This window comes from Lithobates pipiens, unplaced genomic scaffold (assembly GCF_037356315.1).
Source record: "Lithobates pipiens isolate NorthernLeopardFrog02 unplaced genomic scaffold, aLitPip1_a1.2 Scaffold_18, whole genome shotgun sequence".
In the NCBI taxonomy this organism is placed as follows: Eukaryota; Metazoa; Chordata; class Amphibia; order Anura; family Ranidae; genus Lithobates; species Lithobates pipiens.
Window position 1 is genome coordinate 163031751 of NW_027507758.1, and position 25197 is coordinate 163056947.

Genomic DNA, 25197 nt, shown 5'->3' on the forward strand with positions numbered 1-25197 from the left:
GACATAGACAGGACCCCATTCTTCCAACTGATATAAACGATTGGGCAGTATTCCTTCCACTGACACCAATTATGAGACACTATTCTTCCCACTGACACCAATGATGGAGCACTATTCCATCCACTGAAACCAATGATGGGGCACTATTCCTCCCACTGATACCAACGATGGGGCACTATTCCTACCACTGCCACCAATGAGGGGACATTGTTCCTCCCACTGACACCAAACAATGGGGTACTATTCATCCCACTGACACTAAGGATGGGGCACTATTCTTTCCACTGACACCAATGCAGGGCCACTATTCCTCCATCTGCTGGGCACAGGCATTATGTCATTTTCTTAAATCCCAGTGAACACCAAGCCTGAGACATAGTCTATTCCCACTAACACTGGAGCATTTTCTACTCCCACTGCCCACAGTCTTGCCCCAAAAAGTCTGAACAACGGTAAACTGACCCTTTGTTTGAAACTTTGGAGACCCCTGCTATAGAGAAAAGAAATTTGCAACATAGGGTGTTCATTGTTTGAATTTGTTGTTTAACCACTTGCTTACTGGGCACTTAAACCCCCCTCAGTCCCAGACCAATTTTCAGCTTTCAGCGCTGATGCACTTTGAGTGACAATTGCGCGGGCATACAACACTGTACCCAAATGAAATTTTTATCATTTTTTTCCCACAAATAGAGCTTTCTTTTGGTGGTATTTAGTTACAGCTCGGAGTTTTATTTTTTGCTAAACAAACAAAAAAAGATGCAAAAAAAAAAAAAAAAAAATCATGTTTTAATAGTTTGTTATAAAATTTTGCAAACGGGTCATTTTTCTCCTTCATTGAAGTGCGCTGATTAGGCGGCACTGATAGGCTGCATTGGTGGGCACTGATGGGCTGCATTGGTGGGCACTGATGGGCTGCATTGGTGGGCACTGATAGGCTGCACTGGTGGGCACTGATAGGCATAGTTAAGGCGGCACTAATAGGCACAGATAAGGCGGCACCGATGGGCACAGATAAGGCGGCACTGATGGGCAAAGATGGGCACAGATAAGATGGCACGGATGGGTGGCACGGATAAGTGGCACGGATGGGTGGCACGGATGGGCACTGATAGGTACCACAGATAGATGGGACTGATGGGCACTGATAGGTGGCACTGATAGGTGGCTCTGATAGGTGGCACTGCTGGGCACTGATGGGCGGCACTGCTGGGCACTGATGGGCGGCACTGCTGGGCACTGATGGGCGGCACTGGGGTGCAGCACCTTTGAGGCAGATTGGGTGGCACTGTGGGTGGCACTGTGGGGTGGCACTGTGGGTGGCACTGTGGGTGGCACTGTGGGCACTATGGGCACTGACAGGGGGCACTGACGGGGGGCACTTACTTTTTCTTTTATTTTACTTCAGGATGGCACTGCGGGAGGCAGGTGGGCACAGGCAGGTGGCAGGTGGTCCCTTGTATTGATGGCCGTGATCGGGACTGATGTCCCGATCACGGCCGCCGGTGATCGGCTTTTTTTTTCTCTCCTCGCGCTGTCAGCGCGAGGAGGAATAATAGCCGATTACCGGCTCCGTTCTATCACATGATCAGCTGTCATTGGCTGACAGCTGATCACGTGATAAGGGGTCGGGATCGACCCCTTACACGGATCGGTGATCAGGCGAGTCTCACGGACTCACCGATCACAGAGCGCGCCGCGCGCGCCCCTCAGGGGGCGCGCAGGCCGCTCGTAACCAGGACGACGTCAATAGACGTAGTCCTGAAAATGTAGGTCCGCGCTAATGCCGTCATTTGGCAATAGCGCGGATCTGAAGTGGTTAATTAAGAGATTTGCATTGTGAGATGGAGCTTTAAATCACATTGAGATAGAGTAATTCACATTATTTGTGTAACAATGCAAAATAGGAAGCCTACATATACAATGAACAAATATGGCCGCCCCATGCACACATTTAACTGCAAATTTTCAACAGCATTCTTTTTTTTAATTACCACACATTGATGAGAGTATTTCTGACTATTTTTAATGTTTAGCTAAAAAAAAAAATTGAAGAATATACATCCCCTTTAAGGCCACTTAGTGTCAACACTGCTGGAATTACAGCCATTTACTGGTTTTATGAGCAGCTGTGGCCATTATCAAATTGAACCATTCTGCGTAAACTGTAATATACTGATACACTATATTTCCAAAAGTATTGGGACACCTTTACATGCACATGAACTTTAATGGCATCCCAGTCTTAGACTGTAGGGTTCAATATTTCATCACAGACTGAGAGCCAGGCCTTGTCATCCAACATCAGTGCCTGACCTCACAAATGTGCTTCTGGAAGAATGGTCAAACATTCCCATAGACACACTCCTAAACCTTCCGGACAGCCTTCCCAGAAGAGTTGAAGCTGTTATAGCTGCAAAAGGGTGGGCCAACTCTATATTGAACCCTACAGACTAAGACTGGGGTGCCATTAAAGTTCATGTGCGTGTAAAGGCAGGCGACCCAATACTTTTGGTAATATAATGTATTTCAAACAAAGGCATTATTGTGCCTAACAGCATTATATCATTAAATGTCATAGTACTAACACATTAGATCAAAGAAATAATGTTACTTTGCCAGTACGGTAATTGTCTTTAAAGTTTTAAGACTTCATTATAAAAAATTCAACAGCTGGATCAAATTGAATGCTATGCTATGCTATGCTAAGAATTGTCTGCATGAGCTCCTATCTTTGGTGTCATAAAGAAAACTGTTGTGGGTCAGGAAGTGAAGAAGTAACTGCCTGTTGGGCAAGTGACTCTGTTCTGAGACCAGCTGTCAGGCGAATTGTCTGCATGATGTATCAAACAGTAAAATACTGTAGCAGAAATGCACACCCCATAGTATAACCAGAAAGGCCCTGCATGAAAACATTAAAGCTGAGCTCCAGGTGCAAAATCATTCATTAAAATATATTCCTCAATAACCACATGGGATATGAATCAATTTTAATTGTGTCTACCAAATGTCTTTTCAAACCCATAATTACCATATAAAAGTAGTGGTGATATCATCACTGGGCTATACATGATCTTTGCACAGAGCTGAGCTGTAGGAGGGGCCCTGCAGGTCCTCCCACTACAGACTGTCTACCAGAAAAAAGAGATGGAGGAACATGCATTCCTTCATCTCCTCTGTGACAAATGAAGCCAAAGCAATTATGATTTCATCACTTTAGGTTTCAGAGCTATCATTCCCCGACTGCTACAGCCACGGAAGCAGCTAAAGTGATCATGAGTAGCTGCATTAATTGTGCTCAAGATCGTGCTTGAGTAGCTGCATTGGAGGGCAGGAGAGACATCAGGTGTCTAATAGGCCCCAATGTTTCCATAAAGCGTACCTGTCATCTACCCAAAGCTATTGCATAGTGTTTTGTTAGCCCCCTTGTGATAACAATGTATTTAAAGCACCCCCTCCCCCCCATCCATACAAACAAATGCAATCTCACACATATGTCCTGCACACATATATGTAGTGATACCCCCCAAGGAGCCAAAGAACCTCTGTTCTGCCACGACTCCCTTAACTGCTTGCCCCCACTGACATACCTGGTTATAAATTGAAGGCCAGACACACCTGTGTAACTTAAAGTATAACTAAAGGCAAAACTTTTTGTTTAGTTTTGGATAGAATGGGATGAGGGATGCGAAGGCTTGTCGGTTCATATTGCTGTCTGTGCCCCTGTAAAGAGGATTCACCCTCTCAATTTGTCCTGTTTACCATTATCATTGAAAGTGAACATAAAAGAATATCCCAAATTTGTCCCCAGAAAATAAATTGAGGGGAAAAATTCCAATTGGGACACTAGTTCTGGTGACCTGGGGGTCCCCAAGGAATTCCCTTAAAATGCCAGGATTTCCTTTCGCTTCCTGTTTGGCTATGGGACAGGAAGTGAAGGGAAATCTCTGCAATGGGGTGGTAAAAAAAAAATGACAGGGCCCATAACCTTTCCTTACTCCAAAATAAGAAAAACAAATTCTGCCTATAGTTCTACGTTAAGTGTTAGTATATTACAACACCATATCATATTTATAAACCATATATAGTAAGGATATTTTAATGAGGCAAGTCAAACACAAAACATAAACCAGTAGGCAGGCAACTCAACATGTTTTAAAGATGCAGAGCTAAATCGGGTGAACCTTGGCCTGTATTATGGCAATGAATTATACTGCATCTATGCTAAACCAAACTTTAACTGATGCAAACAAGTTTGAAAGTATCAGCATTAGCCAATCAACAATAAATTAAATAAAGGTCCTTGTGTGTGCATGACATGTTTTGTGTCACATCGACACAGCCCCAATAGTGGGTGGACATATGCAGGAATCTCGAGGGGTAGCCATTTGTCAGGAACACAAAGTACCTGGCACCTAATTGTAAATATTATCTGGCTATCGTTGGAGCCCTTCTGTAAGGTGGTGCATGTGACGCTGTCCCTTCAATGCAATGGATGGTTGATGGGCTACTAAGTAAGGGACAGTCTCTATAGACAATTATTGTGTGCAGCAAGGGATTAAGTTAGGTAGTTATGCTCACCACTCCTGGCTCAAAACAGGTCTGGTCCAGTTCACTTGGTGATCTGTTGTCCCAAAAGTCTCAGTCCTCACGACTAGGTCCTTACTGATCAGGTCCTCACTGATGCAGGCACACACAGCAATGGGTCTCCCCAGCTTTGGTCCCATGACACAGCGACCCACTTGTGGCTCAGTCTCTCACTCTGGTCCTCACTGGCTCTGTCCTCTAAGGACACAGCAAGGCTCCAGTTTCTGCACACCAGGCTCTGCTCTTTGTGTAGGCATGCACAGAAACAGGTCCACACGCCCACTGGTTTCCCAGGACTATCTGGCCCAATTTCTGCAGATTTGCCCAGGAAAAGTCCTGCTCTCTCCTTCTCTGTATGCAGGGAATTTTGGATAGTAAGGTCCACAGCCCATTAACCTCCATTCACTTGCATTGTGCAGCACCCCTTATACCTTGATCCTTAGCACCTGTCATATCTTTCAATATCCTACTTTTAGGGTCTCCACTGCTACTGGGGGGGGGGGGGTAAGAACCAGGGAAGATGTTACACAGAGCTGCTCCACTCACAGCCAGCAGCGCAGCAGGGAAGTGAAAGATGAGAGAGATTGAAGCCACACACACAACTGGGAACTCGGCCAACAACACATTGGGGAAGGGTGGTGGGTGGGTGAGAGGGTAAAGGATACACACACAGCCGGTGGACACCTGGCTACATATGTAAACTTTGATTGCACCACACATGTAAGATATCACTGCGAACATAAGAACAATAGTAACAATTTTAGGGCCATCATTCTCAATAAACTCAACAACGATAACCTGAAAAGACTTTCATCTATGAAAAATGTCAGTATCATAGTTTGCCGCCATCTCATGGGCGCGCACAGTTTTGAGTCTTGATATGTTTAATGGCCCGAATAGCATTTAGCATCTGTCGTCCAAATAACTCCTGTAGTAACAATATTAAAACAAACAGAAATCTTGCTGACAGACTAAAGAGCAGCAGCTGGAAAAAACAATTAGACAAATTGTGTATAAACATGTAAATTTACATTGCAGCGTTAAAAGTGACAAGTGAAAATGAAACCAAGTGTATCTTGATGAATAAAGAATAAAAATTAAAAAGGAATAAACATGATAGTCCCAAATAAGTTCAAATCAGAAAAAATGTGATGCAAAGAAATCTTTATGTTCCGATATTTTCAACACCCAAGTGTGCCACCACCTTGAATAAAGAGGACTCTTACCAAAACATATGGATCCTTTATATGAAAAGAGTCATGAGCGCTTGTAAATGAATATGCCATCTGTAGGGAAACTTGTATCACCTTCGAATCTCCACATGTAGTCACCAAAACCTCCCATGCAAAGACATAAGATGTTCAGTCATAATATAAAAAGAAAATCGGGAAGGTCCACATAGTGTAAAACTGTATATTCAATTAAAAAAAAAAAAAAAAATAACTAGCCACTCACAGAGGTAAAATCAACAAGTGCCAAGTGCTTGATAATAGAATACCAGTCCTGGGATCCAATCGAACCACTTCTTGGTTACAGTATGCACGGTGAGACGGCACGAGCGTAAGATCCACCCTATGCGTTTTGTCACATCTGAAATCATCAGGAGCGCTTTCTTTTTACATCACAATTAAACATCTTATGTCATTGGATGGGGAGTATTGGTGACTACAGGTGGAGATTCGGAGGTAATACAAGTTCCCCCACAGACGATGCATTAATTTACAAGCTCTTGTTACTTTTTTTCAAATAAAGGATCTATATGTTCTGGTAAGAGTCCTCTGTTTTCAAAGTGGTGGCACACACACACAAGGTACACTTGGTTTCATTATCACTTGTCACTTTTTACAGATTTAGAGTTACAATGTAACAGTATGCAGTATCCAGGACGCCACTCTTCTGACCCAACCAGTGTGCAGTGTTAAGCGGCCTCAGCCAGTATTACTCCACTAACCATGCCACTGATGCGTTTCTCCCTGCCCACCGAGGGGTTAGTCATAGAGCTCTATAACTAAGCAACGGTGGGTGGGGTGAAACATGTCAGTGGTCATGGTTAGTGGAGTAGTGCTGGCTGAATCCACTTAACACTGCACACTGGTCGAGAGAGCTGCATATTTACTGGATGCACTATCATCTTTTATATTTTACCAAACATGGATATTAAATTTTTTTGTGTGCTCTAAAATTCATATTAGTGTATTTTTCCCATTAGTGTTTGATAAACAGCTGCACAAATATCATGTGACATAAAAGATTTCAGCAGCCACCATTTTATTCTCTATGGCCTCTGCTTTAGAAAATATATAATACTTGGGGGTTCTAAGTAGTTTTCAAGCAAAAAATGCTGATTTTAACACTTGTGTGAAAAAATAAAAAATTTGCCCCGGACACAAAGTGGTTAAAGTAAAAATACACACAACTCTTGTATTGAAACATGATTTGCTCATATTAGAACACACACTAGGGCTGGCTTTACACTATTGGTTTGCAGTTTCTGAAGGTGCCCTAAAAAACTAACTATCTTATAAAATGATAATACTGACTACTAGGGTTGCACTGATATTGTTTTTTATCGGCTAGTACGAGTACCAATACTTCACCGATACTGAGTACTGATGCTCTGTGGTGCGATTTGCGTCAGTACAAATTTTTTTCCCCACAAATCACACTGCAAAGAATCGCATGTGATTTGAACAGGAATGTGGTGCGATTCCTGTCCGAATGTGATTTACCCCACTGCTCTTGTGAGTGTATATGTGTATAGATGCATAGTAGGGATACTCTGATACCGATACTGATATCACTGCCGTTACCAAGCATTTAAGCGAGTATCTGTACTTGCCCGAATGCTCCCGATACAATTGCGTCAATACAAAATTCATGGGTACAAATCATACTGCAAGGAATCATGTGCAATTTGAACAGGAATGTGGTGCAATTCTCGTCCAAATCTCATGCGATTGCTCCTGTGTATGTGTATAGAAAGGGAAAAGCGCCATGCAGTGGGCAGTTTAAAAAATGTTAGATTTCACTGTGCATATCTGGCCACATGGAAAATAATCTACATAGGTGTCCCCAGTCCGCCAATGATAGGATGATAGCAAATCAGGACCGCTGGAGGTGCTCACAGGGCTGGAGGAAAAGTTCCGGGATCTTGTGGGTATAAGGTGGAAGTGATGTCTACTTGGGGGCGACGGCCTCTACTTCTCATCCAGACCTGTGAGCACTTCCAGCGGCTGTGATTTTCTATCACTGGCGGACCGGGACACCTATGTAGATTATTTTGCATGTGGCCAGATATGCACTGTGAGTGCTAACATTTTTTTAAACTGCCCACTAGATGGCGCTTTTCCCTTTCTACACACATACACAGGAGCAATCACAGGAGATTTGGACAGGAATCACACCACATTCCTGTTCAAATTGCACATGATTCTTTGCAGTATGATTTGCACCCATTCATTTTGTATTAACGCAATTTGCACCGCAGACTTTTGATATCGGGAGAATTTGGGCAAGTACAGATACTCGCGCAAATGCTTGGTATCGGCAGTGATATTAGCATCGCTATCAGTGCATTCCTACTGACTACACATATGCATTCACCTGGAACTGTGAAATATTGACTTTTCCTAGGGACTGGAATTTGCAATCTTTCCAAACTGTGCCAACATCCTGTGTATCTGATCAGAATTAAATTTGCTGAGTCTGCTAGTGATCAGTGGCATTAAAGTAGATGTAAACCCAATGTCATTCTTTCTAAACTACTGCCATAGGGGCTATCTATAAGGATATAAATGCCTCCTGCATTTATCTTTACATGTCAAATGTCTCCCCTCTGTCTGTTATGAGACCCGAAAAACTGCAGATTCTATGGGTGGGTCTGTTGTCAGGAGCTCGGTGGGTGGAGTCGTGATGTCAGTAGACTCCCCGCCCACCTCTACACTCCCCTTGTCAATATGCATTTTCTCCTGTGTATTTCTTACACTGAACTTCTGCTATGATCTCTAACATCCAGTGAAAAGACAGGAAAGTAACCACATGACTTTAGCATGCCCAATTATGCTGAGGTGTGGAACATCCAATCCTGGCAGAGCAGCAGAAGAAAGGAGACGGAGGGAATTAAAAAATAATGCATGTCTCTTAGGCTAGTGCACGAGATATGTAAATCACCTGTCACTCACAGCAAGGGGGAGGATTTGACAAAGTTTTTCTCTGTTTGTCAAGATTTATCTCACTGAACAATAAAAGAGGATTGCTCAGAGATGGATTAACTCTTTGTGGCAAGACTGGAATCAAATGATAGCAAATCTTATACTCTACATCAGGGGTCTCCAAACTGTGTCCCTCCAGTTGTTCAGGAACTACAATTTCCATCATGCCTAGTCATAACTGTGAATGTCAGAGTTTTACAATGCCTCATGGGACGTGTAGTTCCACGCCAGCTGGAGGACCATAGTTTGGAGATCCCTGCTCTTCATTATGACATCAAACCAAAAAAAAAGTCGGGTTTATATCCACTTTAATTATCCATTCAGATCCTTGGACTGCATCCCCCTTAATTGGGATTAGTATTTATTGAAGCAATGAAACATAAAACATTTTTATTTATCCTAAAACTCTTCTGACAGTCTAAATCCAATCAATAGAGGAGATTTGGACTCCAGGGGCAGTGCCAGTTGTACGAGTCTTCAGATGCCAGGATTCTAATCAGGTACACTTCTTTAGCACATACACTGAAAGGCTTTCAAAGGATCTGTTGAAAGCGTTTATAAATACTTGCTTTCACGAAGGGATAAAATTGCATACCACTGTGACAGATAAAATTTCCCGGTGCACAAATACTGAACAGTGACTCATCTCTGCAGCCTGCCTGCTTTTTATTTTTCATTTTCATGATTTTACTGCCAAAAACGTTTTCTGTGTTTCGCTTACTATATGCATTTTTTTTTTCATCCCCACAATTAGGACATACTGAAGAATCTGGATGGTTCTAAAAAGGCTTTCCAGGAGATCCACCGCTCACGGTCTGTCAACGGAGTCCCAGTCCCCATAGAGCAATTGGAAGACATGGCAGAAAGGTAAACGGAGAATTTTAAACATTAATTGTCAGCGATTGCTGAGAAATTGCTGCAGCCTTTTGAAATGAAAGAGGGGGGGGGGGGGGGCAGATCTCCGTTAGGATTGTGATAGAATAATCACATATGCGTTGCTATTACTAAATGAATTATAGACTTTTTAAGGGGGGGAGAGAGAATATTTAGGTTGGGAATGACTTATTTAGAAGTTGTCAATGATTGCTATTAAGTGCATTATAGTACAGAAATATATTGTACATTGAAATAACTGCATTACAGGTTTGTTGCCTTGGAGATCAGCATTAACGTGTGATAGTATTTTTCGATTTTAAAGAATGCAAGCTTCTTTCAGTCGAAAATTACAATTTATTACTGATGGGACTTTTAAAGACTGCAGCAGTTAAATTGGTAGATTTTAGTACACGGCGCAGATATTTAAATGGATAATTCTACGCCAAACTATTTCAGTTATTTTAGGATAATTGAGCCGGCATCTTCTCCATCTCATGCAGATTCTAGCAGTCAGATTTCCATAGTATAGAGTACTTGTCTGTTCCCATCTGCAAGGCTGTAACAAGGATGTCACTCCCTCACAGCTGGATTCACATATGATTCAATTATTCCACGGCCATACAAAATTTAAATTTAAAAATAAGTGAACTTAATTGAGCGAAATCGATTTTTAAGGAACTGCAGGATATCTACTAATGACTACATCTGCTTCATTTCAAAAAATATTAGAGCACCTTTGTAATTCACTATACCAGGGATATGCAATTAGCGGGCCTCCAACTGTTGCAGAACTACAAGTCCCATGGGGCATAGTAAGACTCTGGCACCCACAAGCATGACACCCAGAGGCGGAGGCATGATGGGACTTGTAATTTTGCAACAGCTGGAGGTCCGCTAATTGCTTATCCCTGCACTATACTTTATGTATAGTAACAATTTATATCAGAGAAAGGGTCAATAAAACATTTAAAGGGGAATTCAGCTGAAAAATTATGTAACAATTTTTTTTTTTTTATCAACTGAATAATGTCTGGAACCTCAACCTATTTAAATCTTTAAACTAACTGGGGGATACAGGCGTTACCTAGAGCTTGGGTTTCTTGCACTCCTTCTTGCTGGCTAGAATGAAAAATTGAAGTATCAGTTGTCACTGGAGTTGGCCTTAAAGTGTTTTTTTTTACCAGTGGCGGCTGGTGCTGGAGGATTTTGGGGAGGAGGGAGGGGGGGGGGCGGCGACCCCCTTCAGGTCCGCACTCATCCTATGGCGAAGCTCCCCTGGACTGTCCAATGCTGCAGCTTCTGTCTTCACCTGGTGTTCTGTCAGAATAGCAAACCCATCAGATTAGGTAACGGAAGTGACGTTCCGTCAGCTGTGCATGCGTTCCGTCGCTACCAGGTTTGCTAATCTGACAGAACAGCTGAAGTCAGAAGGCGACAGCGGACATCTTATTACACCCAGCTACTTCTTGAATTTCAGAGTAATTTTAGCAATAAAATGGTAAAATGGGCATATATATATATATATATATATATATATATATATATATATATATATATATATATATACACATATATATATATATATATATATATATATATATATATATATATATATATATATATATATACATACAGGCATACCCCACTTTTAAGTACACAATGGGGTTTATTTAAGCTCATTAGTTTCTATGCAGAAGTGAGCCTGATTTTGCACTTTCCAGCTTTAGTAAATAAACCCCATTGTGTACTTAAAAGTGGGGTATGCCTGTACTGTATAGCATACATACATCTGTGATGCTGTTTGAATGTTTCATTTTGAAAGCCTAAAGGTTTAGTGCTGAGCAGTGCGTTGTGTACCAACATGGTCTCCACCACCTTCCTAATGCTGGTGTCCAGCTTCATTCAAAATGTAACATCACAACAGCATCACAGATGTCAATATACTATATTTATTTATATACGCTCACTTTATTGCTAAAATTACTCTAAAATTTAAGACGTAGCTGAATGTAGTAAGATTTCCACTGCTGCTGTTCTGTCAGATTAGTGAATCTGTCAGTAGTGGTGGAATGCATGTACAGCTGACGGAACGTCACTTGGGTGCTCTGCGCCCCAAGGACAATGAAAAACTTGCCAATTGGGGCCTCGGGATGTGGTCACGTGGGTATGACCTACCTGGTAGAAACCTATTGGTCCGAAGCCCAGCACAGTGCACATAGATGGTGCGAGCTGGAGGGCGGCACTGAGGGCTGGGGGGTGGTGCCCCTGCGCTGATTGTGGACTGGCCACCACTGTTTTTTACCTATAAGCAACAATTTAATATATTGAAATGTACCAATTCTTACATGTTGTGATTGCATATCTTTATTTTGTTTAAGCGGATCTTCACCTTCCCACCCCCTTTTTTTTCTGGCTTACCTTGTGGATTCTCCACAGTTTGGATACTCACCCACCCAGTGGATCCAACATTGTCCTGCCAAGATACTATTCTCAGCAGCGGCTGCCCAGGTCCCGCGCTGCCATGTGTGTCTGACAGAATTGGGAAAGCCTGCTGGCTCTTCTGGTGAGCCTCCCAACGACGTAACACTAGGACTGCCCCCAATCCTCCTCTGTGAAGAAAACACTAAGCCCTCCTGGGATATGTACCTCATATATCCCAGGAGGCCTTAGTGTTTTATTTACAGAGGAGGAGGATGGGGGGTAATCCTAGCAGTACGTCATCAGGAGGCTTCCCAAAAGGCTTCCTAGAGCCAGCATGCTACCCAAAAGGTCAGATATATAAACCATTGAAACCATTTTGTTATAGCTATTCAGGAAAAACATCATTCCGGAAATCCAGTGAGCTACTAACTTGAATTGCTGTCTGCCTCTGCTGACTGTTATCAGTTATCATTGTCCCCAGTTCTCCATGTGGACTACAGAATGCTTACCTCTATGTTTTGGAGGTGAGGAGAGGGAAAGGAGTTTGTAGTCCCAACACATTACCTGTCTTAGGGTGACACCACTCTTGCTCCATAGATACACTACAGTGAATGAGTGTGGTCAACATAGGACAGGAATAGTGAAAGGTGAAATAAAAAGGTAAAGAGCTTGAAAAAAGAAAATAAATGCAGCCACCTGGGCCAATGGTTGGTAAGCTGCAATTGGGTACATTTTTGTTTTTGGGTTTTGATACATTTTAATGCTGAACTGTAGGTGTCATTTTATTGCTTAGGTACACCCAGCTTGGACCAAAATATGCATACCTCATACCTGAGTGATCACTGTGGAAACAGAAAATGACTGTAGTAGTTGCTGCAACTATGGTAGTAGCAGGGATCTTTCGAGTCCTGTGCTGAATGGCTTCTCTTCTTCATAGTAACTACAAGGGGTTGTATGCTTGGCACTGCCACGATTAATAGAATGTCTTGTATTTTTTTCAAAGAACACACAAAAATGCATGTTTGAATGAGGTGGAGATATAGACAATGCCTCCCTGCCTCTTCACTGCATCAAATCATAGAACAACTTGTATCAATATAAAAAAATAAAAGGTGCTCTGTAAATGGTGGCAGTGCAGTTACTATGCAGAAGGGCAGCCAAGTGGCATAGGACAAGCAAAACTACTACAGTGATTTGCAACTTCCACAGCAGTCCCTCGGGTATGAGATATGGATATTTACATTGGTTCAAGCTGGACAAATGCACCTATGCAGTAAAAATCATTCATATAATTCAGCTTTAACTCTGAGATGTAAAAACACATAAATTAAAAATAAATATTGTAGCATGAATATTTTAAAGTTAAAGCAGTTGTATACCCGTACAATTAAAAAAACAAAAAAACCTGTAAGGCAAAAGGCATAATGAGCTAGCATGCCTCATACTAACTCATTATGAAATACTTACCTTAGAATGAGGCATCGACAACTAATCCTGGTTACCACTAAGGGAGCTGAAATTTCCCCTCGGCCGGTCTTCCGGATTTGCGGCTCCAGTGCTGTGAGTGGCAGAGCCGTGATGTCGTCATTCCTGCGCATGGGGGACCTTCACAGAGCATGCACCGCTGACGTCAGCAGCTGCATGCAAAGTGAATATCTCCTAAACCAGACAGGTTTAGGAGATATTAATTTTACGTGCAGGAGAGCCTTATTATAGGCTTACTTGTAGGTAAAAATACAAAAAAAGGGTATACAACCACTTTAAGTGTGTACTCAAGTGTGTATCAAAAGTCAACCTGGCACCAGGTAGTTCTAAGGGCAGGGGTTTCAGCCACAAAATCAAGTGTTTAAAAAGTGTCCCTCACACTCCCTTACTTTTAAATCTAAGGCTCTTTTCACACTTGTGTAACTTGGAATCAGACTTGTGAGACCCCAAGTCGCAGGACATGTGATATTCAATGTATTTTTAAGAGAGACGTTCCTTCTGACACCACAGAAATTGCTGTGATTTCAGAAAAGATTCCTGCACTACTTTGGTCCGACTTTTGATGCGACTTTGGTCCAGAGAATGTAAAGTCAGATCAAAGTCACACCAAAAGTTCCAATCACGCGACTTTGGAGACACGCTAATTTAAAAGCAGCCTTATCGGAGTTTGCCCTCTCTATATCACACATTCCTATGGTCTATCATTATGGGCTTCTTTGCTGCCTAAAAAGAGTGTTTGGAAGGGGGAAGTGAGCAGGAAAGCTCCAACACAACCAAGAAGTGCCAAAGTTTTGTATGTCAGAATGGTCCAACTTTCTGGCATAACAGCAGGGCTTTTTTATTACCAAGTTGTTTTAATGATTTTAAAGTATACTGCATCTACCATGTGTTCTATCAAATTGGATATATAATCCAAATAAGTAGTCATGACAAAAGCCAAGGCAACATACACTTTGACTAAAGTAACTATTGCCTTTACTGTGGAGTGATTGTAATAACTTCAGCCCAGCTGCAATCTACATTTAAAGTGTTACTAATCCCACAACAGTAAAATCAGTCTGTATATGCAGTAAAGCATGCTTGTTATACTCACTGTGGAACCTAATGGTTTAATTTTGCACATTGTGTAAAAAGGCAGTTTGATCCTGTATTCTCTGATCCCCCCTTCTTCCATTGTACCCAATCCATATCCTGATAATACAGAGACTTGGAGGTACTCTGCACATGATCAGTTTGGTGTGTATTACTAGAGAGTTTTCTTCTTTTTTTTTTTTGAGGAAAGGGTGCATGTGATCAGCACAGGGCCAATCAGCACTGTCCAGACAGAGAGTCATGGGTCATGCAGTCTCATAGGATAGTCAGAGGAAAATGAAAACTCCTCCTACAAGCTTTAACCAGTCACTGAGAGAAGTCATAAGACTGCTATATATTGCTGATGAGAAAAGTTATTTAGCAGTTTATATTTACTAAAATAATTGCATTTCCATGTGTTTCTGTGTATTTCTGTGTACTGTGGGAGACCAGATATAGTGAATGCAGGGTCCTGAGTTTAGAAACACTTTAGGTCACCATAGATTTAATTAATCTCTATGATGGCCACAGTTAGCAGAATTATTTAAAATATCCCAAAAATGAATGGGGACATCATTTGACATTGCATGTTTAATTTTAGGAGCATCTATTAAGTGGAGCAGTCTGTACAGACTGCTTTGCATTCTTGTCACCATGGAGATCAGTGACATTATCAGTTTTATTGTATTGCATAACCCGTTAATACTCCAGACATTTTCCGAGTATACATGTTTACACTTGTATCAGATTCTTTTAATTCATGAAATTGCTTTCCGGGTAATACCTTATGCTTTTAAAGTAGTCAAGATAACACATTAAATTCTAATTATTGTAGTATTTTACAAACTTTTATTTTAGCATATTGAGTTTAGACTAGCAGGCTTGCCAAACGTAGCCCCATCTGTAAAACTAGGTATGACTGCGCACATGAACTTAATTATAAAATATTTATAATGAATAACAGACAGAACTTGTGTGAATTGATATTCATTTGTAAAACTGCATTTTATATAAACCACGTAGTGACACAAACCATTTTTTCTGCTTATTTTTGTCCTTTTCAGGTTTAGTTTTGTTGCCTCTTCTTCCCAACTTCATCTCATAAAATTGGAATTCATGGAGTTAAAGTACCGTCTTTTAGCACTTTTGGTCCTAGCAGAATCTAAGCTTAAGTCATGGATCATAAAATATGGAAGGCGAGAGTCTGTTGAACTGCTTCTGCAAAATTACATTGTAAGTTATTCACACGTATTCTCAGATACATTGAAATGACTCAATACAGCCGAGGTCCATGATTTGATGATAGCTACAAAGCCAGGGCTATTGTTTATATAGTTGTCTTTCTTTAGTTGGGAATGTGGTGGATATTGGGAAGTTGTAACTTGAGGAGTAGGAATGATGTTCTACTGTAGGTTTAGTTCACATATCTGCTCTGAAAATTGGGGATCCAAGTGTGGTCTTGAATTCTGTGAAAAAGTTTCCTAGGAGGACATTTATCAACATACTTTATTTTGAGCAAACCAGAACTGACTACATACAGAAGTTTGGGTGTTCTCCATCACAGCCCACCGCAGGTAACATCGGATATCTAAAATGTACCATTCCCTTAATAGCACTGAACAATTCTCTAGCTTTAGATGCAGAATAAGGAGGTAATGTTTAAACATGAAAGAATAGCCAATGAGGGGTTAACACATATTGTTGATACTAGTAACTTAGAAATTAACACATAGACAAATACTATGAGGATCTGTCACTAAGGGGTTAAATGTCATACTCTGAAGACCAGTAAATATGGTGTTACATAAGCAAACACTCAAAAGTGGTCATTGAAAGCTGGTCACTGCGGAGCTTACATTGTGGAGAATATTAAATACTGGGGTGGGTGGACCTTAAAAGTTTAAAGCACATGCTGTGGGGGGGGACTGATCATGGAGGGGTTAATGCACATACTGTAACCTGGATACTAACAACTAAGGAGCTAAGATATACTTTTGAAACTGACCACTAAGGAGTTATGCACATATGCTGGAAACTGTTCTAGTTAATCACATATTTTGTCAACCAATAACAGATTGGGTTAACACATGGATTGGTAGAGAAGAGAAGGATAATGGATACCGCTCAAAAGTTTATACTGTTTTTTGGGAATGTTATGGGAGAGGTGTGGAGACAGATGGCAAGGATGTGAGTATAGTAAGGGGACTGCTCAAGGGTAGGTTCAAAGCTAGGTTGGTACTACTGTGCAAGGTTGGTACTAGCACAGTACTTAATGGGAGGGAACAGCAAGTATGGAAAGAGGTGCAGATAATGATTGGGTCTGATGTTCTGAAGTGAGGAGTGGACACTGTGATACCAGTAGCAGATAGAGTTGCCAAAGAGCAATTTGGGAGTGTAAACAGTCTCTGTTGGAAGGATAATTAGGGAAAGGAGCATACAATCTTCATAGGGAATGTTGGCTCATACCACAAACACAGGCAAAATCCCCTTGTGGTGAAACCAGAAATGGTCTTAAAGTATCAGTTTTAATATATATATCTATATCTATATATAGGATAGGATTATAATCTTGAATTCGATTAAATATTCAATATCTGGACCATTGCAACACTTAGCTGTTTATTCCTTTATTGCAGTGTTAAATCAAATGCAACATATCACCATAGCAACATTTTCTGTAGAAAGCTTTAATAAAGGACCAACATTTCTAACATTGTAGAGCGCACTTGTTGTCTACTGAATATGTACTTGTTGTCTACTGAATAATCATGTACTCGAGCAAAACCTGACTGGCAGTACACCAAAGCTCAAGATAATCCATCTAATTATAATGTTAGTTTAACAGTTTTGCTTAAGTTATTAGACAATGATCAGAATTTCTACTGACTATGGTAAATTAACAGTCAGCTGAAATTGTCCTTTGTGTAATCTGCTATTAGTAAGTCAACCTTATAATGTCAGTATAAGTCCACCTAGGTGAACACAGCCTATAACAAGGGTAATATGCACTCATTCGTGCCCCCAAGCAATCAACTTAAACAGCTTAAGCCTGACTGACTAGAAAAGTCTATTGGTAACTACAGTGCATCTGGAAAGTATTCACAGCACTTACATTTTTGTGATGTTACAGCCTTATTCCAAAACGGATTAAATTCATTATTTTCCTTTAAATTCTACAAACAATACCCCATAATGACAATGTGGAAGAAGTTTGTTTGAAATCTTTGAAAATTTATTAAAAATAAAAAAAACAAAAAATCACATTTATATAAGTATTCACAGCCTTTGCTCAATACTTTGTTGAAGCACCTTTGGCACAAAGCACAGCCCCAAGTCTTTTTTGAGTATGATGCTGTGAGTTTTGCCCACCTATTTTTGGGCAGTTTCTCCCATTCTTTTTTGCAGGACTTCTCAAGCTCCGTCAGAATGGATGGGGAGCATCGGTGCACAGCCATTTTCAGATCTCTCCAGAGATGTTCAATAGAGTTCAAGTCTGGGCTCTGGCTGGGCCACTCAAGGGCATTCATAGAGTTGTCCCATAGCCACTCCTTTGGTATCTTGGCTGTGTGCTTAATATTGTTGTCCTGTTGGAAGATGAACCTTCACCCCAGTCTGAGGTTCAGAGCTCTCTGGAGCAGGTTTTCATTGAGGATGTCTCTGAACATTGCTACATTCATCTTCCCCTCTATCTTGACTAGTTTCCCAGTTCCTTTCGCTGAAGGACATCCCCACAGCATGATGCTGCCACCACCATGCTTCACTGTAGTGATGGTATTGGCCAGGTGATGAGTAGTGCCTGGTTACCTTCAGATATGAAAATAGTTCAATCTTTGTTTCATCAGACCAGAGAATTTTGTTTCTCATGGTCTGAGAGCCCTTCAGGTGCCTTTTGGCAAACTCCAGGCAGACTGTCATGTGCCTTTTACTGAGGAGAGGTTTCCATCTGGCCACTCTCCCATACAGGACTTATTGATGGAGTGCTGCAGAGATGGGTGTTCTTCTGGAAGGTTCTCCTCTCTCCACAGAGAAATGCTAGAGCTCTGTTAGAGTGACCATCAGGTTCTTGGTCACCTCCGTGACTAAGGCCATTCTCCCCCGATCGCTCAGTTTGGCCAGGTGGCCTGCTCTAGGAAGAGTCCTGGTGGTTCCAATATTCTTCTATTCATGGATAATGGAGGCCATTGTGCTCATTGGGACCTTCAATACTGCAGAAATGTTTCTGTACCCTTCCCCAGATCTGTACCTCGATACAGTCCAGTCTCGGGGGTCTACAGACAATTCCTTGGTCTTCATGGCTTGGTCTGTGCTCTGACATGCACTGTTAATCATGGGACCTTAAATGGACAGGTGTGTGCCTTTCCAAATTATGTCCAATTAACTGAATTTACCACAGGCGGACTCCAATCAATTTGTAGAAACATCTCAAGGATGATCAGTGGAAACAAAATGCACCTGAGCTCAATTTTGAGTGTCATGGCAAAGGCTTTGAACACAATGTACATGTGATTTTTTTCATTTTTTATTTTCAATAAATTTGCAAAGATTTCAAACAAACCTCTTTCATGTTGTCATCATGGGATATTGTTTGTAGAATTTTGAGGAAAATAATGAATTTAATCAATTTTAGAATAAGGCTGTAATATAATGTGCAAAAAACTAAGCACTGTGAATACTTTCTGGATGCACTGTACGTCTAACTGGCTGAGACCTGGGGTGTTACACCAGGGGACCCATATTTTTTCAAACTTGTCAGGGCACCCCCTATGTTGATAAATATATTTTTATAGACAAAGCATATCACCCATGTAAGCTATTCATTTCCTGCAGGTGGGTAAGTTAGCAAAATTCCAGTGGACTAGAATAATCTACGTGCCTGAAAAAATGCCCTCACGATAGCTTCCTGGGAGAATTTCTGCAATTGTAGACTGTCTAGGATGCCAAAGATGCATTGTTTAGGGTCACCTAAACAACTAGACTGCACACCTAGAATACATTATTAAGCAGATGAATGACCTCCAACTAGTAGAGTTGGAGTTTCGGGCATTACCATAATAGGAGAACTTGCTCTCCGAGATATCTGCTGCAGTTGGTACAAAGGGGTTGCTGTAGAACACCCATTTCAAATAGTTTGGAAGGTGTGTAGTACAAATTGAAGAATAAATAGTTGCATACACTTCTGATTGACATTAAGGGAACACTTCTGAACAGCCTGTAAGGCCTCCTCCCACTGCTTCTCCTTGAAGGTGCCAACGTCTTTAGCCCAGGGAGCATCTACTTTTAGGGGTACCCATTGAGAAAATGCAGCAGTAACATACCAACCCTTGGTAGTCCTACTGTTCTGCATCATGATGCAAATTGGTGTGGGAGGCTCTAAGCAGGCAGTGACATCCTGGGCCAGAACAGTCTGTTGCAATAGGTAATAATAGAAGAGCATACAGTGAGGTAAGGCAAATTGAGATTGTAGGGCAGCAAAGGACTTCAAAGTCCCATTCTCAAACCTGGGAGAGCTGTATTACGTTATGAAGAATCTGTTTTTGTCTGGAAGGAAAGTGATGGCCTGTAAATTTCTTTAATCAGAAAGCCAGCTGTATGTTTAAAAATATTCTTCAATATATCACCTGCATTTTTTATATTTTCTGCCAATGTCCTGTTAAGATTCTATTAATTTTGTTAAGTTCCTACTCATTCTGTTCAGATGCCATCCAACTAATAACAACAATATGATCAAATTTTTTTTAGCATAAATGAGCGTATAATGCTTGGTGGCCTTTCAAAGGCAAGAACATAAATGTTTGCGTTATCTTGAACATGATATGTATATTTTGTTTTCCAGTTAATTGATTATATTTTATGTTGCAGATGTTTATTGATGGTACTAGGTTCTTTGAGCAATACGAGTTTACCAGCCAATCTCTTAAGCAAGCAGCTGAGCTCTATGTTAAAGCTGAAGGATCAGGTAAGATTTTGATGTTTATTAAAGTTCAAAGATTATATAAATTCAAAGATTATCTAATTAAAAAGACCCTTATTTTCAAAATGATTTGGTTCCAATCCATTAATGTATTTTTTTTTAAACAGTAAAACAGTAAAAAAAGTGCATTCTGTCAATAACCACTTGACCACTGGGCACTTAAACCCCCTTCCTAACCAGGCCAATTTTCAGCTTTCGGTGCTTTCACATTTTGAATGACAATTACTAGGTCATGCAACACTGTACCTATATGAAATGTTTGTCTTTTTTTTCACACAAACAGAGCTTTCTTTTGGTGGTATTTAATCACCGCTGTTTTTTTTTTTTTTTTGCTCTATAAAAGAAAAAAAGACCAAAAATTCTGTAAAAAATGCATTTTTCTTTGTTTCTCTTAGAAAATTTTGCAAATTAGTACTTTTTCTTCATATATTTTGGCCAAAATTTATACTGCTACATATCTTTGGTAAAAATAACCCAAATTGATGTATATTATTTGGTCTTTGTGAAAGTTATAGAGTCCACAAGCTATGGTGCCAATCTCTGAAAATTGATCACACCTGAAGTACTGACGGCTTATCTCATTTCTTGAGACCCTAACAAGCCAGGAAAGTACAAATACACCCCAAATGACCCTTTCTTGGAAAGTAGACATTCCAAGGTATTTAGTTAGAGGCATGGTGAGTTTTTTGAAGCTGTAATTTTTTCCCACAATTCTTTGCAAAATCAAGATTTTTTTTGTCTTTTTTTTTTTCACAAAATTGTTATATTAGCAGGTTATTTTTCACACGCAGCATATGCATAGCACAAATTACACCCCAAAACACATTCTACTATTCCCCCTTAGTATGGCGATACCACATGTTTGAGACTTTTACACAGCGTGGCAACATACAGAGGCCCAACATGCAGGGAGCGCCATCAGGTGTTCTTGGAGCATAAATTACACATATCATTTCTTCTTACACTTGAAGGCCCTGGAGAATCAGGACAATAGAAACACCCCAAAAATGACCCCATTTTGGAAAGAAAACCATGCAATGTATAATCTATGAGGCATAATGAGTCTTTTGAACATGCCAATTTTTTCTACAAGTTTTTGGAAAGTGTGTAAAGAAAATGAAAACGCATTTTTTTTTTACACATTATTGTCCATTTACACAATGTTTCTAACACATAGCATGTACATATCAAAAATTACACCCCAAAATAGATTCTCCTACTCCTCCTGAGTATGGCAATACCACATGTGTGAGACTTTTCCACAGCGTGTCCACATACAGAGGACCAACATGCAGGGAGCACCATCAGGTGTTCTAGGGGCATACGTTTCAAATCTAATTTGACTACCTATTAAACTTTTGTGAGGCACTGTAGCGGTATGGATGATAACTGATGTGGCATGGATGAGCATGAATGGGGATGGATGAGCCATGGATGGGGATGGAGGAGCCATGGATGGGGATGGCTGAGCATGAATGAGTATGAGTACGGATGTGTACGGCTGAATACGGATGAGTACGGCTGAGTATGGCTGGGTACGACTGAGTACAGCTGAGTACAGCTGGGTACAGCTGAGTATAGCTGATTATGGCTGGGATAACTGGGTATGGCTGAGTATGGCTGGGTACGGCTGAATGTAGCTGGGTACAGCTGAGTATGGCTGAGTATGGCTGGGTACGGCTGAATACGGCTAGTACGAACAGTAGTTTACAAGACTGATCTCTTCCCAGACGTTCCTTGATTGCGAGCATGTGTGTTTGCACTTTCAACTTTTGTGTGATGATTTCTGTACTGACCATCCGAAAATCAGATGTTTGAATTCACATCCGACAAAAATTCTATAGCCTGCACATCCAGCTTTTGTCTGCCGAAAAAGTCAAATCCGCTGTCGAAAACACCGTAATAACGATCCGAAAATGTGCAGACAGCTCGTCTTATGAATTTTCCCTTCTGATTTTTGTATCGTTTGTACAAGGCCTTACTCTGTTCAGTGCTGAACTGGCGAGAAATCGCAGCTGCAGTGTTGAACTGATTGCCCATTGAGATTCTCTGCATTAACCAGTCCTCTCTTGCATTTTTCTTTCGTGGACGACTAGCCTTCTTGGGGGACTTGAATGAATTTAACATTGTAAATTTGGAACAACAAACTTCTCTTGCTATGGCTAAAAGGGTCATCCCTTTGGCCTTCATCTGTACAACTTGCAGCCAGAGGGTTTCAGTCACTTTAGAACACCTCCATACACACTATTAGATTTTGTCTTCAGATTTATCAAAACCATGTAGTGCAAGGGCCTACCTGATTGCATACAAATTGAAACTCTTAAGCTTCATACACATGGTACAATTGTTGGACAACCAAACGTCTGATTTTTGTAAAAAGGGTGTGTGCCAGGATCTTGTCTTGCATACCAACATTACACAAATTGTCGTGCCACAAACACGAATGTAGTGATGTACTACGAGGAATTTCAGCACTCGGGCACCGCCCTTTGGGCCCCTTCTGCTAATTTCGTGTTTGGTGAGCATTGATTCTGAGCATACATGTTTGCACTTTCAACCTTTGTGTGACAGATTTGTGTACTGACCATCCAAAAATCTGACGTGGAGCTGACGTTTGACAAAACATTACTAGCCTACCATCCAACATTTGTTGGCTGAAAATTGGAAAACAATTGTTGAAAGGAGCGTACTAACTGTAAGAACTTTGGACAACAGCCTGTCAAATGACTATCCCCTTCTGATTTTCGTACCGTGTGTACGAAGCTTTAAGGTTTGACCTCATATTGGTAAATCTGAAGACAAAAATCTGCAGAAAATCTAAGCCCCCTTACACATGGTCGGACATTCCGACAACAAAATCCGTCTGTTTTTTTCCGACGGATTTTGTCCGAAACTGGTGTTGCATACACATGGTCAGGCAAAGTTGTCGGAAAATCAGATCTTTCGAAATGTGGTGACGTTTGTTCGTTTCGACGGGACTACATTGCGGATAGTAGCCAATAGCTTTGGTCTCGTAATTTGATCTGAGCATGCGTGGTACTTTGTCCAATCGGAATTCTCTACAAAAGATCAGAAAAAGTCAGATCGGATTTTGTTGTCAGAAAATTTGAGGACCTGCTCTCAAATATTTTCCATCAGAAATTCCGACTGAAAAAGTCTGGTAGAGCCCCCACACGATCGGATTTTCCGACAATATAATCCGATTGGACCTTTTCGGATGGAATTTCCAACTGTGTGTACAGGGCATAATAGTGTGTATGGGGCTTTAGGCTGCCAGTTAAATAGGGTTTGTCAGCCAATTAAAGAAATTAGCACAAGGTGCCAGATTAACACCAGTAACTGGGATGTATCTGAAAGTGTTCTCTAATTTTGTTCTTTTTCAAATCTCATTGACGTTTTTAATTCTGTGCTTCAAAGTATATGTAACTCATGAAATATGCTTAACAAAACTTCTCTTTTACTCCTGTTTGGATCATTTCAGCAGTGACCTTGAAATGTAGGACATTGTAGGTTGTTCTCTAATTTTGATCTCCATTGTACATCTCATAAAGACATATAGGTGTTGTCTAATGCAGTCAGAGTGGACCTTGGTTAGGTGTTTTTTCAGAAACACAACTTTTGTAGAAAGTCGGACAATAGTTTAAAATTCATGACATCGTATTGGCTGACTGCACAACTCACGAAGAACAGAATAGGTGTAGCTTCTTTTTGTATTATGGGAGTATTTTTCATTTCAGACCTAAATATACAGTAAAAGACAGGAGCGGCCGCAAATGCAGTAATAGTTTTCTGTTTTTTTGTAGAAAGTTTTTTTATTGCACACTTTTTATGCAAATACTGCTTTGTAGGGTTCTTTAATACAATTGTAAAGTATGAGGATTGCTTTCTACAGCTCACTCTTTTCCAATTTCAAAGATCCTTGGAACGCCTTTCTTTCTGGCTATGCACATCCTGTTTTCAGGGCATCCCGAATTATATCTCCATAGCTTGTGAACTGCTAACCTCTTCTGCTTAAACAGCAGAACTGTACAAAAATCATTATCCTGTTTAGATGTTATTCCATCTCTTCCATAGACTATAGTCGATACCCAATAAGTTTGTCATTCCATGGCCCCTAATTTCTGTAGATTAAATCTTGCATATCTTTTTATGGCCAAATTAGTAGATTCAGCCTCTTAAGGTCTCAGATTCGCTTTTTAATTAGCAATAGTTTAGGCATGCAACTGTCTAACAACAGGAAATCACTTATTTTTATATATTGTTTGTGTGCATGTAGCTGAAGAAGCTGAGAGTGTGACAAAGTTTTTACATGAGACTACAGTCCAGTGGAGGAACTTATCAGTGGAAGTCAGAAGTGTCAGAAGCATGCTGGAAGAAGTTGTTTCAAACTGGGATAAATACAGTAGTACAGTGGCCAGTTTACAAGCTTGGCTGGAGGATGCTGAAAAGATGCTGGACCAGCCAGAGCATGCCAAAAAGGTAAGTAGCAAAATAAAAAAAAAACAATGTATTAAGATACACTTGGCTTATTGGCCACGATTAACTCTTTATTGCAAAGATTACCCAAAAGAGTTGTAT

The 25197-nt window shown here is 40.7% G+C and overlaps 1 protein-coding gene across 15 annotated transcripts in view; it reads left to right on the top strand.

The window, feature by feature from the left end:
- SYNE1 (spectrin repeat containing nuclear envelope protein 1) overlaps positions 1-25197 on the top strand; it is a 663643-nt gene that overhangs the window by 226763 nt on the left and 411683 nt on the right. For all 15 annotated transcript variants that reach the window (XM_077486324.1, XM_077486337.1, XM_077486323.1 and 12 more), the window contains 4 exons: positions 9550-9662; positions 15713-15881; positions 20508-20604; positions 24896-25098. In XM_077486324.1, the coding sequence (XP_077342450.1) occupies positions 9550-9662; positions 15713-15881; positions 20508-20604; positions 24896-25098 (582 nt within the window). The remainder of the gene's footprint in view (positions 1-9549; positions 9663-15712; positions 15882-20507; positions 20605-24895; positions 25099-25197) is intronic.